At 32.0% G+C, this 17032-nt stretch overlaps 1 protein-coding gene across 1 annotated transcript in view; it reads left to right on the plus strand.

Annotated features, from left to right (window-relative positions):
* Positions 1-16763, plus strand: part of LOC113515197 (rabphilin-3A) — a 48113-nt gene extending 31350 nt beyond the window's left edge. Inside the window, 5 exon segments of the mRNA XM_052896052.1 lie at positions 12660-13014; positions 13407-13551; positions 14076-14221; positions 14224-14308; positions 15086-16763. Coding sequence (XP_052752012.1) covers positions 12660-13014; positions 13407-13551; positions 14076-14221; positions 14224-14308; positions 15086-15383 — 1029 coding nt within the window. The 3' untranslated portion in view covers positions 15384-16763.
* Positions 16764-17032: the final 269 nt, after the last annotated feature.

The following is a 17032-nucleotide window of genomic DNA, read 5'->3' on the forward strand; positions in this document are numbered from 1 at the left end:
AAACTCAATGTTTACTCTTTTAATTTGTAAGTACAAGATAATTTTATTTTTGTACGGGTACTGTGACTATAAATAGTGAGTTGTATGTATACACAAAATACATTTTTTCATGTTAAGTAACTTTGTTTGAAAACCTACTCTTTTTATGAAACATACAAATAATAAACAAGCTTACGGCCTCAGTATTGAAAAGTGGCTACCATCGCCTATTGATATGCGCAACGCCATGGACAGGGGCAAAGGGATTGTTAGTGATGGGATCTAACAACTCCATTGCTAGCAATATATCCTATTAGCTCGACCTCTACGCATTTCCCCTAAAAACCGGAACTATTGGTAACGGAATTATTGGTACCTGTACTTTTTAGGATAATGTGATCTTGCTGAACATGATTCTGTTTTTCAAACTTTTTGTTTTCAAGAGTTTTCAAGAGTTTTTCAAGCTTTCAACTAGTTTCGAGAGATTGTTAGTTATGTTAAATTAATAATTAGTAATATTCCTCACGCGTCGCCTCTGAAACATCGTGATTTATTCTTGGTGCATTAATCACGATAAGTTGACCTACCTGACTTCATCCTCATCTATCATGTCCCACTGGTATACTGATTACGCGAGCAACGTTAGCATTCTATTTTTATCTCATTATTAAAAAACCTGGAAATGTTTGCAATATTTTTTATGTGAGTATTCTTATCATTTCTATTTTATTTAGGTATTTATTATTAATTACTCAACAGACGTTGCCCTGTTCCATTATTGTTTTCTTCTTCTATGAATATTCTTAATTACTATTACGAACCTATGAAACGAGCTTTTACAATTAAAAAACACGACCACCAAACATTTATTATTATTTTTTTATGAATATTCCAGTAATTATTTTTTTCTTTATAGCCAGTATCACTTCAGACGATGTAAAAATTCAAATGATACTCCAATTATGTCCAAATCTGTTCAGGCATTTGAAAATTATAGCGGAATAAATACACATACACATGAGCCTTGAAATCATTACACTCCTTTTTTAAGCAGTGTACAAAAATATACTAAATTTATTCTTTCTCAAGTAGGTACGAACAGCATTTAATTTGTACAGATTATATTCAAGATATATACAATTAATGATGTCTTTGGTCCCAACAGTATATTTTCGATTAAATTCATTATTTTAATTTAGTTCCTTATAAAGATACTAATATTAATGTAAATAATTATAGATATTTTTTATGTTAAGGAAAAACTCACATTTTACCTTATGAATAGCATAATTAAATTTTTATTTATTTATACTTCATTGAACATATTAATAAACATATTAACTTTACATATTGAATTATTAAGTAAAAGTTTGTTATGGGTTCTAAAGCGTTAGCTTTTTACCTTTGAAATTGTAACTGTTTGACTGATCATTATTAAATTACCTAAATCTTTGTGGATCTTGTTCATATTGTAAACACCATTTTCATAGTAAAATCTTATACTGACTTGTTGTGTTCAACAAACATTGTTTTGACCCCAACCGAAGTTTGTTTTGATCCCTTCAGCCACTTACCGGATTAATTTTGCCTTATATATTATTTTTTTTATAAAAACTAAATTTAATTATAAATTTTAGTCCAGTCATTTCATTCATGAAATTTCATAACTGCCTGCTACAATGCAAATGTTTTCAAACATTTGCATTGCATACACTGTTTACACAAATGGAAATTTTGCTCATTGCCAGTGTGATTTCCATCGTCTTCCTTTAAGGAAAATGGCACATCTCCCTGGTCAAGGCTGCCCATCTAATGAATGTAAATGATGACTCGTGATCCCCGTGATATTTATAGATAGGCAGGACTCAAGAAAACGTCACACGCCTCGCAATCTGGCAAGGTTATTGACTGCTTCGTATTTATCTATACTAATAAATATTTGCCAGTAGCGTAAGTACAACGCATCCATGCAACATAAATAAAACGTTTTTGTTGTGCAACATGTAATGACCCACTTGATGGAAAGCCTATAGACATGCACAACAACTGTGTACAACAATTTCCTGTAACGGCAATTCTAATCCTCATATGATGTCATTCCTTATGTGTTACGACTCCGTACCCTATAATTTCACTATTAATTAATACACTACTCTTCAAACCAAATCATGCATGTATAAAAAATGTCTCTTTACATGCAGAATCACGAGTTGGGTAGAGGTACTTGTGCTGATGACTTTTGAACAAATACCCCTCTAGAATATTAATTTAATATTTTCGCAGTAAATTGACCATAGTTATTGAGAATATTGTTATTTGTATTTATAAGGTGGAGAAAATTTTTTGTTTACTAATAAAAAGACGAAGGTGAATTTCAGTTAGAATTGCAGGCAAAGATTGTATACTAAACAAGACTAATATTATAATAATAATAAGCTAATATTACAGGATACATAAGCATAAAACAATTGTCCTCGGGAATAACAATTCTTAAAGGATACCATGAGCGTCACAGTACATAATTTTTGTGTATTTTAGAATAGAAAACAAGCCGCCGCACTGTCATAGCAGAGTATAGTATGACGCTCATGTTATCCTTTATACGTTGCTCCTCCTAAAGACTAAGACGTTATGCCTCTGTACTCTGTAATTTCATTACCATATCCCACTCCTCAAATCAAAACATAGCCATGTAAACACAACTGCTTCATAGCAGAAACATAAAGGGAACTGAATTACATTTGTGATTTTTCATATAACGGTACCACGTTATGTCATACGTGTTTGTAAATTATAAAAGAGCTTATAAAGTTTTGAACTTGTTATTAATTGTTATTAAAGATACTTATTAGGTATAAATATTTTTTTTATACAACTTAGAATGGCAAACAAGCTGACGGCCCACCTGATGGAAAGTGGTAACCGTCGCCTATAGACATGAACAGTACCATGGATATAACAGAGTATACTGTTTCGCCCATGATACCCCCTATGCGTTGCCATTCCTGAGGATTCAAATGTTATTCCTCTGTATCCTGTAAATTCAGGCCATATCCCATCCTTCAAACCGAAACACAGCCATGCAAACACAACTGCTTCACGGTAGAAACATGAATGGGACAGAGGTACTCAAGCAATCGACTTTTGTACAAAGTCTCCTTTTGGTAAAACAACCAAACATAACTATATATGACTTCCAAGTAACAGTCAATATATCTTAACAACATACCTACTACACACAATCGGTACGTACATATGTTAAACATGTTTTATTTGGTTTCTCTGACCCCAAATCATTGAACCATTCAGTCGATATTGAGGGAAGAAGGGTCCCGTGTCTTATACATATTACACAGTTAGATCTATTTTACATAAGTATCTTTTTAAAATAAGGTTCAATTCGATAAAAAAATTCCTTTTATCGTTATACTAAGAGAGTACAACAATGTGTGTTTACCTTTTCTATAACTATAGATAATATTATTATTAATTGATACCTATTTATATTAACTAGGAATTATCCATTCTATGATGTCAATTCTTTATTATATGCTAGCTTTTAGCCCGCTACTTCACACGCGTGGATTTCAGAAGTAATAGAACCAATGAAATAAAACACTTCCAGATGGTGTATTAAAATAAAACATACACCAGTTTTTAAGTAAGAATTTCAGGAATACAAAAATGTGAAAACTGCATCCAATATAGTGCCGTAGTTTTTGCATAATGCCGGAATAAACATACAGATGGACAAAAATTCTAAAAATTATAGTTTTGTCTTCTATTGCTCTTCTTATCAATTTTTCTTAAATACCGCCCGTGTACAAATATCGTCTAATTACAGTTTTATTATACTTACGTCATTATTTTTAAGACGAAGAGATTTTAATTACAAGATTAATAATATGTATACTAACCAGTTGACGCGGCGCGGCGAACATTGTTTTGCCCCCTACCGCCACCTACCGGATATTTTGTTATTGGAATAAAAACTATCTCACAAATTGGAACAAACAATACACGGTTACATAATTTCATTAAAATCGGTTTCGGAGATTAGCTTGAAAGAACAACGTGACACGAGATTTCATGTTTTTTTAAAGGATGAAAATGAAATGTTAACCTCGCCTGCGCTATCTTTGTACAAATAAAGTCATGTCATTTGGTCCATCATCATTATTTCTCCGGAAATTAACCATAATGGTTCCCAAGGAAGACCGCTTGGAGGTCGACCTGATAAAGTATATAATAACGAAGCTGTTACACCACATTACTAACAATCCTTTCCCCAGGACTTCCTATTTCACAATAAATGATAAATAGATTAAAAACGAGTACGTAATTTGGTTAAATACGCTCTATTTTCAACATAAATATTTAGGCTTTGTTCATTTTTGTAGTAGTCTTTCATATATAAATAAATGTATAATTATATAAATAATATAAATTCATATAGGATATGTCGTTGCTACCTATTAATATCAATTCTTTACTCTATAATTCTAAGACCTTTATAACAAAGACTTTACCCTAATGCTTACGTGGAAATGCCTGTCTACACCAAATAGAATACTTTTTAACAGAACTTCTTATGAATTATTTATTAATTAACCTTTTCCTTTGAATATTCCTTCGAATGTTTTTATACATTTAAATACTTTATTCTGGGATAGCCTTCACTTTTATGTCTACATTAAATGAGTAAAAACCAAATAATTTACAATTTCGATTATATGATATTGTTTAAAATCATTGTATTGTATTTATTAAAAAGGTTCATAATTTACTGTCCTCTAATTTTACCAACCAAGTCTTCGTAATGTTATCACTGCGATGTCTTTATTTTTCTTTCTGTCTTTATTTGTCTATATTATAAATATACACATATATATAGATAGATAGATAAATAGATAAACACTTTATTTGAGCCATATAACACACGTAAATTAATAAATAAAATGAAACAATTTGATTATTTACATTTTTTCAAATATAAAACAACATATACAACAAAAAAAATTAATATTGGAGATATGTTTTCACCAAGTGTGTCGCAGTGACCCAAAAAGGCTACAGCTCAGTGATACTTTTGCTTAAAAGCAAAGCACTGATTTACAGCTGCAACCTGAAGTAAGGCTACACGGACGCGTGCAACAAACCCAGAGTGTAACCTGTGTAACCAATTTAATAGCAAAAGGTAAAATTATATTATATAGATACATACTTATATAGATGATGCATAAATAATATATTTCATTAATTAATTAAACATAATATTTAACATATATAAATAATAATTCACCACAGTAATTATGTTAAAAGCAGTCGCTACCAGGCAACTAATCCAAATTTTTGCTTATTTAATAAATGTTGCTTTATCAACTTTTTAAAAATTGATTTGGATGCAGCTAGTCTCATTGAAGGGGGTATGTTATTCCAGCATTTAGTCGCCTGGTGGCGAAAACATCCGGTAAAAGCGACTGTCCTATGGTTATGAACCGCCAACGGGGGCCGCGTTGATCGAGACACATTACATCCATAATAATTGTTGAAAGTCGGAAATTTGAGTTTTTTATATAGATATTCAGGGGATTTAAATTTCACAAGATCAAACATAAGTACAGCAAGGTGCAATCGTCTACGTGAGTCCATGTTCAACATAGATGCTTCATTCAAATATGGTGTAATGTGACTACGAGGTGAAACAACAAAGCAAAAGCGACAGCACGCATTCTGAATCCTCTGTATCATTCGACGAGATGAAGAAAGGAGACGAGGCCCGTAGACCAGATCACCATAATTTAATCTGGATAATACAAGAGATTCACAGAGTGTAATTCGTGATCTTTCTGACAACAAATTTCGTATCTTGTATAATATTTTAAGTCGATAAAAGCAATTCCGGACCAAACCCAACACATGGTTTTCAAAACGTAAATTACTGTCAAAAAGCACACCAAGGTTCTTTGTCGCAAACATGTTCAATATTTGTATCACCGATCTTTACAACTAGATTATTATTCGATGCCTTCTCAATTTGATTTTTCGAGCCAATTACCATATATTTTGATTTTAAAGGATGGAACAAGATGGAACATTGGAGGAACAAGAGCATTATTATTAGACCATGCAGCGATGCGATCTAAATCTTCATTCATTTTCTGAACGGCATTAGATATGCCAATTTGACTTCTAGATATATACAGTTGTACATCGTCCGCATAACAATGATAGTTACAGTTCTTAATAACATTATCGGCACTGTATATAATAAATAGAAGTGGGCCCAGTATAGATCCTTGAGGAACTCCACGCTTCACCAACCTGGGGGAAGATATCATACAAGTACCATCATCCTTCAGCAATTTAACCGCCTGAAATCGCTCTCCTAAATAACTCTTAAACCATATATTGTTTTATAAAATTTAATGAATTATAATATATAAGCCTTTATTAAAGAAGTAATATAATATATAATTTAACAGTAATTCATGTTCCATCAGTAATCAAGCGAAACAAGATGAATATTTGTCATCCCTTTCTTCTCCTCCAGAGTCTTCTATTCTGTCCTTGGCAACGTATGTGTTTTTCCACATACACATCTCCATTAATTTTTTTTTTGTTGTATAGATGACATATCAGAATTTAGTTTTCTCTTTAAAGTCCACTAACATAAACCCAACCATTATCATTATGTACAAGACATTTCTTTTATGCAATTTTGACATACTTTTAGTTTTCTAAGGTTTCTTTCATTTAATGGTCATGTTTGGAATCTATACTTGTGTTGTAACCACAACTGTGAGAATAGTATCCAACTAGGAGCAGCAGTTTTTACTTGATGCCGAAACAGGCATACAGACATACAGACAAATCTTTAATAAATGTTTTGGTTTGTATTGGTCTTATTATTATTTTTTAACTATCTTCTCTGTACGTACAGACATGGTCTATATACAGTTATATTACATTAAGTAAAATATAATTAATTACTGTAATTAAATTATATTTCTATTGCTACCATATTACACAATTTTAAAATTCTTATATCCATTGTTTATTCAAATGAGCAAAATTTAATTTTGGTAATTAACTATCGTTTAAAATTAGAAACAAGTGCACTGAGTGGAAGGGTCTAATTTAAATTGCCAACACCCACATTCAATTAAGTTTCTATATATGTACATACGTGTAATATCTATTGTGGACAATATTCTAGCAAACGTTTAAAATTGTACAACAAGCGAGATGACTTGGAAAATTTTATTATTATTTTGCAAAAATATCTTTGAAAATATTAATTATACACAATAAATTGTATATAGTAAACTGTTGAGTGTCTTATCTTACTAATATATTTATCATAAATAAAAATGTTCACTATTTTGAAAGTACCTACCTAAATCCATTTAATTAAAAAAATATAGGTTGGTGTACAATCGTAGATGTTGCACAAACGGAATGTTTTATAACGGTAATGACAACCCATTATTAATATGTTTCTGATAGTTTTAAGATTCATTTACGTGTCACCAAAATATAATATTTCAAATAAAAAAAAATAATTTATTTCTGGATATATATTATGCATCTAACTAGGCTGAGCGGTGTAAAGAAAAGTACGCCACTCCTTCTCATCCAGATCTATATATCTAAATATCTCAGAGTTTGAAAACAAAGATCTTTAATCAGTACGTGTAATGATCTATGGAACCGAAACATAGTCCTACAAGGTTAGCCGTATGCAGAAGCATTCAAGTTGTTTAGCGAGCTATGGAGAGATCTATCTATGCTCGGAAATTCTTTATGTGATAGAATCCGAAATGAGGATATCCACAGAAGAACCAAAGTGATCGACATAGTCCGTAGGATAAGCAAGCTTAAGTGACAATGGATTATCACATAGCTCGAAGAACCGACAATCGATGCAGAAGAAAAGTTCTTGAGAGGCTACCCCGTACATATAGGATATAGAGGAGCAAATACAATATAGAACGACCTACTAGATAGAGCTACGACCTCAAACGCAGTACAGGGAGTCAGTGGATGTAGGCGGCCCAGGATCGCACCTTATAGTCTTTGGGGGAGGCCTATGTTCAACATGTTGTGGACAGTTAACAGCTGATATAATCCTGATAACATATTAGGCAATATTTTCACCAACTTTGGTGATTATTTTTGCTATAGTTAAGTTTATTACTTTTAATTTTTTTAGAATGTGGCACAAAATTTATAACAACTCGGTACTACCAAAACAAATAATAGCATTGCATTTACAAATAGGTATGTATTATAAAAATTTTGTATAATGTCACTACTGTAATTAATAAAATAACTGAAAACATTATAGAGACTGGACCTACTTGAAACATACAAATTTTCATATCAAATCCATGAAGCCATCTATAACTTGTGTTGAGTATACGTATTATAACTTGTGTGCCTAGACAAAAGCTATAGAATGTAACGTAAGTGCTATTTCAACGACCACCATTACCTACTCTTGTAAATAAAATCACTGTACCAAACTAAAAGCATTCTTTGATCCTTTAATTTTCATTCTAATAGATTGCTAGTCAAGTGGAAAACCGTGTTTCATGTTTGGCGACAATAACGCCATAATAAAATAGGTACATAAGACTGCAGTAATAAAATATTAATTGATTGGACGGAACATTTTCCAATAAATGGCATACTGACACTGTGTTGTTTTTCTATACAAACCATAAGCCTGCCCGATGTAAAGTGGTAACCATCACAATAATATATTTGAATGTACTGAAAATCAAAGCTACACGGAAAAAATACAAAATAAATATTATTGCTTACAAATTACATCATGAGCCTTCATAAAAAATTCATTTCGATTAAAAAGAGAAATGTTTACATTGTAATATTTCCAGAATGACTACATTTCTAGAATGAATGGTCGGAGATTTATGAGACTTTTTTCCATGTCTTTTTATTTATTTAATTTCTATTGGCCAATTAAATGTGGTACAAAAGGCGGGCTTAATAATAATGGAATTCTCTATCAAACAAACTTTGGGAAGTGCAGAGATACTCGAATGTCGTTTAGTACACAAATAAAATTATACATTAATGAATATACATATACATAAACTAATATATAGCATTTGTTACTTCTAACTGGTATGTTTGTAAGCAGATGTAAAAGCAACTCAAATCAGCATTCAGAGTGCAGCTTGCGGATGTTTAGTCGCGGATACCTATCAGTAGTTATAGGGCAGATATTATAGGCAGTGCCGTCGCGTCACTACGTCACACGTGCGTCATAATATCCAGCAACGGTCTCAAAAGGGGATAGAGGGCCATCCGACACAATTGGGGGTTGGGGGGACACTCATTGAGAGTTTTATTGATTCCGGGTTAATTGAGGTCGCCGTTTATTTTCAGTGGTGACCAAATACTTATGTGGAAGACGCGTCGTCAATTTTTATGAACTAAGAAATATTGAAGATGTATCTCAAATTTAACATACAACTGGTCCATGGATCTTGTAAACACAGAGAATACTACTACAGTACAACTAGTACTATAATCTTAGAAAACTAAATTTACGTTAAATTGTGACGTTTTGCAATAGTTTAGGTACATTAGCACATTTTTTTTTTCAACAGATTACATTAACTATAAAAAAGAGAACAAATATTCTGCAGAAGCGAGCTGTTCGTATCGTGAGAGATACTGAGGTGAGCAGAACTCTGGAACCTCTATATAGTTTCCCTCGTTGTCTTCTACCTGTAATTTATGAGGAGTGCTCAAATAAACTTCATTCCCGTATTCTACTGTCTTTTTTCCGTTATGGCACAACGAATATGGCCTAGCGACTACATCCCTATATGGTAGACTGTCTTCGCTCACGTAGAAATACTCGTAAATTTGCGAACTCCTCCTCGAACTATATAGTAGTAGTATAGTCTTTCCCGTGACGTGTTCCCTGCGTTCCTATATTTTAGAATCCTTCTATGTGTGTTCTTCTATGTAACTTGAAAAAAACAACAAACCGCCAACAAACGAACAATATTTAATATTTTTATTGTTAATGTATTTAAAGGATTATTACGTCTATTGAATCTAGACCCTAACTAGACCTTGTATTAGTCATTCGTATATCGAACATAACGTATTCATTTATTCTAATTTTGTCACTAGGAACATTCACATGGTTTTTTTTTTAATAAAAATAATAATTTATTATTACCTCAAGATTGATAAGAAATTGAAGTAATTTAATATTAGACATGTCGCTTTACTTTTTTTTAATACGAAAGCAATCCAATTTCTCAACTCAACAAAAAAAATCTTTGGTAATAAGTTCGACCTGAACCCACTCCCAAATATTGTGTATTATCTGTCAATTTAGATTTCCATCCAACTCTCCGAAGATGGTAAACAAACAGATTCCTGGAGGAATTGTCGAATACTCAATTTAGAATATTCATATCTAACACGACAGGCTAAACCTATACGACGCTTCATGGATAACATGACCATACGTCTCAATTTGGCCGGGACAGTCCCGTTCTTCAATGCTCTAATTCTGATGTTCCCGAGGAAAGCTTTAAACTGGTCAAAATTTCGTCACAAGCACTACAAAGATGTACTGTACTGTAGAATGAATTTTATATATACCTACCTAAATAATAAATAATGTCTCTAAATAAACTATATAATTATTTTTTATTACATTTGTAATTATAATGATTAATGATCTTGCTATATCATACAAATATTATGTTTCTTAAAAAAATATAACTTTGTCCATTTTTGATTCTTTACTTTTTCATTATATTTATGTAATTATATTTATAAACTTAAATTTTAATTCTAAATAAATATATCTGAGTATAAAGAATGGCGTTTAAGACTATGCGGTCTTAATTAATGCGGGTATCTAATCGTATTTTTTACAATGTCCCGTTTTGAGCGAAATAAAAAATAGACACACTACTCGTCAATTAATTGGATTTATTAATGATGTTTACCTTTACGGAGAGTTAGTTGATTGGAAATTCAAATAGACATACAATACATGTGATAATTTATGGAAGAGTACATGTGTTTTTGTTTTATTATCAATATTAACATAATTTTAGTGTTGGCCAGATTTAATTTGTGAAAATTGCTCATATGCCTTCATCTACTAGAAAAGATCTGATAATCTTCAAATGGATTAAGACATTTTTTAATGCATGGTTGATAAAGTTAACTTTCAAATAAATAAGTTTGACAAATTCCAACCTTATGATTAAAAACCAGCATATGATTAAAAAATAAATTGCAAACGTAATAAGGATACATAAACAAATTAAATAAAAGAACAATATTTTGTTTGTGTATTTAAAACAAAATCGATTCAACGGTTTGAGAGCTACATTGTCACAGACAGTCACACAGACACATACTTTAAACTTATTACGTCCTTCTTTTTGCGTCAACGGCGGTTAAAAACTCAAACCTTTGCAAGTTGAAGTCCACTGCTTCTTGAAACTTATGATGAACTTATCAAGTTAATACCAGGATGACTTTCAAAATCTAGGTTATGCCGTTTCGAGTTCATTGTTGCTAATTGCATGCAACTTTCAAGTTCTAACAACTTAGCTAATGAGTTTTGATATAAACAGTACATAACTACTAGTATGGTTTATACTTGGTAACTAGCTACCCTACAAACAGGTGAAAGGGGCTACGACATTTTAACTAAGTTTAATTAGTTATTACTCAATGTTATAAAAACTAGGTAACTTTGACGTCTAACAAATAATTTTTACCGACTATGGAAGAAGGAGTGTAGTATTTTTAGAGTGCATACCTTTGTATGTAAGGATTGGATCTTTTGTGCAATAGTGCATAATTTAGCAACCCTATTAATCATATATCCTGTCAGGTGAATCTCCACGCGTTTTCTCTTGCAAACCATCGTGTCTAATTCCTGATGAATTCATTACAACGAGCCAACTGACCTGGCTTTATTCTCATTTGATAAATCTTTCATCGGTATCCTACTAGCATAGATAAAACTTAATAAAATTGAAAGTATTTTATTATACAATAAATTTATTGAAACAATCCAATATTTTAGTTTACAACGTAATTTATATTTCCCCGTTATTAAACAACTGTCTAAGACAGATATCTTGTAAACGCAGACGCAAGTTAACTCGTGCTGAATCCTATGACCTATTAAAATATAAATACCACAAGAATAGTAATAATATATTTTATTGTTTAATACTAAACAACAATAATATATTTAAAAAATACATAACAAAAGTATAACGAGTAAAACCTTATTGCTGAAGACTTGACAGACTATTACGAAAATAAAAAAAAATCCAATTTATCCAAATTCGTCCAGCCACCCTTAAGTCTCAAGTAATACCTTTATCAAGAGACAGCATTTTTTTATTATACACATAGATAAATGATGTCGTATATACAGGCATTAAAGTAAACCACTGCGATGCAAAGTGGCCGATATAGCCCGAAACATCGGAAATTAGAGCGACAATGAACAACAGTTAAATAAAGAAGTAGTTAGGTATATTTAAAAATAAAAATACCAAGCCTTAGTCAATTTGCACTCCCGCTCAACCTATCTGGATAACTCATTTTTCTCACATTAAACCGATTCTTAAACCTTGTTATGTTTCTAGGACACTCATTATGACTGGAACGAGACGGACATCCTATCTCATGGAGTTAGCGGTCTTAGTTTGCATCGTACAGACAGCCTAAACCAACGGCCATTAGCGGCTCTAAAACGAACCAGCAGTAAAGGGAGTGCATACAGCCTTCGGAGTGCTAGAAAGGAACTTACTAAACCACCTACCCAGATTGAAAGACCCACTACAATACCTGATGCAGGATTTGGCACTTTGGAAATTAAGTTAGCGTATGACAACGCGACGTCTTCTCTTGCTGTGACCGTTTTGAGGGCGAGAGGACTGATTGGCATGGACATGACAGGACTTTCGGATCCGTTCTGCAGATTAGAAGTTTTGCCCAGAGGTAAGGATGAATAGAAAATTATGTCTCATGAGTTTTAATCTATGGCGTAGATTATCGCAATCGTCATTTGTAAACAATCTGCAAGTTCTTTCTATGCATCCCATCACCGTTATCACTACAGCATAGTGCACTACCTATATTAATTTATGTAATTCTACTGGGCTATCAAAAAGGCAACTAATATTTTTCAGGAGCAAGAATTTACATAATCAGTACGCTCAATACTTACAAAAGGTTTAAAAATGCTTGTATTAATGTATCCAATAGAGAATGTGGCCGTCCAAATTGCATTTTAGCAAGACTAGATCTGCCCAATGAACAATAGATACTAAATAATAAATGAATGAATGAGTAAGTACATAAATCTATTTCTTCTTTCTGTTATGTTACAGAAGGCACCTATTCGAACAGATTGCGAACTAAGACCGTACACAAAACAAAAAACCCTGAATACAACGAAACGCTGCATTTCTTCGGCATCACTGAGTCTGACCTCTCTACTAAGTCACTGGAAATAGTCTTATTTGATGACGACAGGTATAAAATGCATTTATATATTTAATATCTACTTATATGTCTAGCTTCCTAACTTTCCTAAGTTCATAATCTTCAGAAGTTTTCTTATAAAATATTTGGAATAATCTTCAGAAGTTTTCTTATAAAATATTTGGATAAAAAGAAAGCATGCTATTATACATATATGCTTACGTATTTTGCTTCGTCTTTTATAGCGACTTTTTCAAACTATGTATATATTTTAATTAATCTCATATCAGTTTCTTCTTTTATGGCTCTGACTGAACAGTCTCTTGAATTATGGTGTTTTTAATTACTCGAGCATAACACCTATATCTTTAAAAACGACAACTAATTAAGAGAATTATGGGCATACAACTCGCTTAAAAGCAATAGAACAAAAGTAGAACAGCTTAAGAGTAACATACACAATTAACCGCAAATACAATTGATTAGCTAATTAAACGTTTACAGTAAACAGAATTTAAAATAGTATCGAAAGGACAAGGATTTAGTCAATAAAAAATTCAATATCATGTCTACAGATATGGATGCGATGAGATGGGTTCAGCGACAGTAGCCCTCCGGGAGTGTGCCAAAGCTCCCACGCAATTACGCCTGGCACTATCAGGGACGACCGGCACTGAACCTGCAGGTCCTAGGATCCTGCTAGCACTATGTTATAGCACCAAAAGAGGGCATTGGTAGTCACTCTGTGCAGAGCTGCTGACTTGCCTCCTCAAGACAGCAACGGCTATTCAGATCCCTTTGTTAAATTGTAAGTACTTTGTTCCATCTGTACATGCTTTTTTTTTCTATTTAAGAACTGCGCTCTTGTCGGTGGAGCTCTTGCCACTCACTACGATTTTCAGCGAGTCTCTTCACCTCTTGATACGACACGACACCAACTCCTTCCTTGATCTGCTCGGTCTCCCTCTCCCCCTCCTTCCTTCTATCTTACCTTCTATTATAATGTTCATAAGTTCGTCGTGTCGTATCAAGTGTCCCAACATTTTTCCCCTTCTGTCCTGTACATGCTAAGTTCCTTAAAATGTATGCAGAGAATGTGAACAGCCTCTATCCTCATATATTGTGTGCTCTTTCTTAGAACGGTATTTGTATGCATATCGATAATTCCGATCACATTATAAATAACAATACATTCTTACAAAAGGTATAAAAATCAATAATAGAACTATCTACCTAATATCTAATCTAAACCTATGAAAGACAGCCATGCACTATTTCATATCTTTGGTACAAGAAATATAAGGAAAGACTTTAATATTTCATATTACCAATAGTGCTGTTGATGTCTAAAAGCAATGGTTACCACTCTACATTAAGTCAAATTTTTATACAACTTAGAATAGCCATTAACTTGACTTGACCCACATTAGTCTATAAAATACGTTACTAGGTCTTTAGTGCCTTATCGCAATCTTCAAACTGTATTCATCAATTAAGCAGCTACTTTACAGTAGAAGCACTAATGAAATAAAGATATCTATCAAAACATACCTAGTATTACACTCTAATCGTCTTAACATTTCAGACACTTAGATCCGGATCCCTACCACAAGAAGCATAAAACATCTATCAAATGGCGTAACTTGAATCCAGTATGGAACGAAGAGTTCCTCTTTGAAACACGTCCAACCGAGCTTTCCCGCCAAAATCTGACATTAACAGTCTGGGACAAAGACTACGGGAAACCCAACGATTTCCTCGGCAGTTTGATTTTAGGATTTAGTAGTAAGGGCAGAAGGCTAAAGCATTGGATGGACTGTATAAAATTCCCTGATCATCGTCATGAACAATGGCATTCTTTGACTGACACACAACATCTATAAAAACCTTAATGAGAATCTGACAAAATTCACAATCCGCACCGCATAGCTGATGAATGAAATAACCAAAATGTGATAGATTAATATGATATCACCTAATTTGCTACTATATATGTCTTTTTATTAATTTTGTATAATATAAAAACATCTCCCAAAGATATCTGTACGAATTGCTGTATTGTAATCGATACTTCGAAATGTCTTTTTAGCGACATGGAGTCCATTTTTATCTTTACCGTGAACGATAATATTATATACATAAAAACTTAAATAAGGTCATAAAAAAAAATATTTGCTCAGTACTCATTGTTAAGTGTGTTCCTTCACGCTGATATCCAAAATCGTTCAATTGAATTTAATGTAATTCTATGAATATGTATTGTTTACGATAGTTTTTATCCTGATAACATCTAAATGGAACCGGTAGATGGCGGCAGAAGGTAAAAAAATGTTTACTGGGTCAGTTAACATATTATAAAAAAAAAATGAGAATAAGAGTTTCGGAATGAAAATGGTGCTAGTTTTAAGATGTTCACTTATCCGATAATATTTATTAGTATTGTATCTAAATGTTACATCTTCGATTTGACCTTTGTAATTATTTATTCAAACATTACATTTTAGTATATATCACTCTACATCTACCTGTTACTAATCCAACCTTTATAATCATTTATACAAACATTGAAATTTACTACCAGCCTGCTACTGATAGAATATCTCAATATTAGTTTATCCTTTTTTTTTATTTTATTTTCTTTGTGTTGGAAATTGTGTATAAGTTTATTGATACTTTGTCACATTTTCGTAGTTGACAATTCCAAAGGTTTTTGAACCAATTAAACGTAACAATACAACGCCTATTCATAAATGCTTTAAGCACTTAAGTTTTGTAATTTTATAAGCTCTTTATATACTTATTATTTTATTTATATTATTTGACGTAAGTTTTTTACTAATAAGTAACGCAGATACTGTTAATAAAAAATAGTCTGTTAAGAACAAATGCCAACCAAAATTTAATAAACTTTTTTAAATTTAATATATACAAGGTATATTATTAAAGTATACTTAATGTAGGCATATTATATTGATAGGTTTATTAAGTTGATGTTGTAATGTTGTTATAATGTATTTATATTTATATATTAATTTAAATAGAAAATTGTAGAATATCTACTTATGAAAGGAACAATATAAAAGTATTATGAATGTTACCTATATAAATTATTTTTATAAATAATTTAATGGGTGTTTGAAAATGTGCCAAATTTTAAAATTTTGATATTGTAATGTATGTACCATGTTGTAAAATAATGAAGAGAAATGCCTTTGCAATTGAAGGATCCTATTACACTAGAAATAAATATTTTTAAAATGAAATTTGTATTTTATTTACAATCCTGTTATCAAATCAGATATATGATAAATATAAATTAACTAAGTACGTACTTACCAGAGATATAGATATACTACATCACCGTAGCTAGAGGAGTGGGGAGGGGGGACATTGAGGAACAATGCCCTACCTTGAAAGGCCCAATGCCTTATCTTGAAAAGAAAGGCCCCAAGAAAATTAGATTAATTTTTCGAAGTCACTTAATTATTATGGCTTCTATCCTAACAAAAAGTTCTTTTGCCTTACCTTAAAC

The sequence above is a fragment of the Galleria mellonella genome, unplaced genomic scaffold (genome assembly GCF_026898425.1).
Source record: "Galleria mellonella isolate WM207_F2 unplaced genomic scaffold, CSIRO_AGI_GalMel_v1 utg312, whole genome shotgun sequence".
Classification (NCBI taxonomy): Eukaryota; Metazoa; Arthropoda; class Insecta; order Lepidoptera; family Pyralidae; genus Galleria; species Galleria mellonella.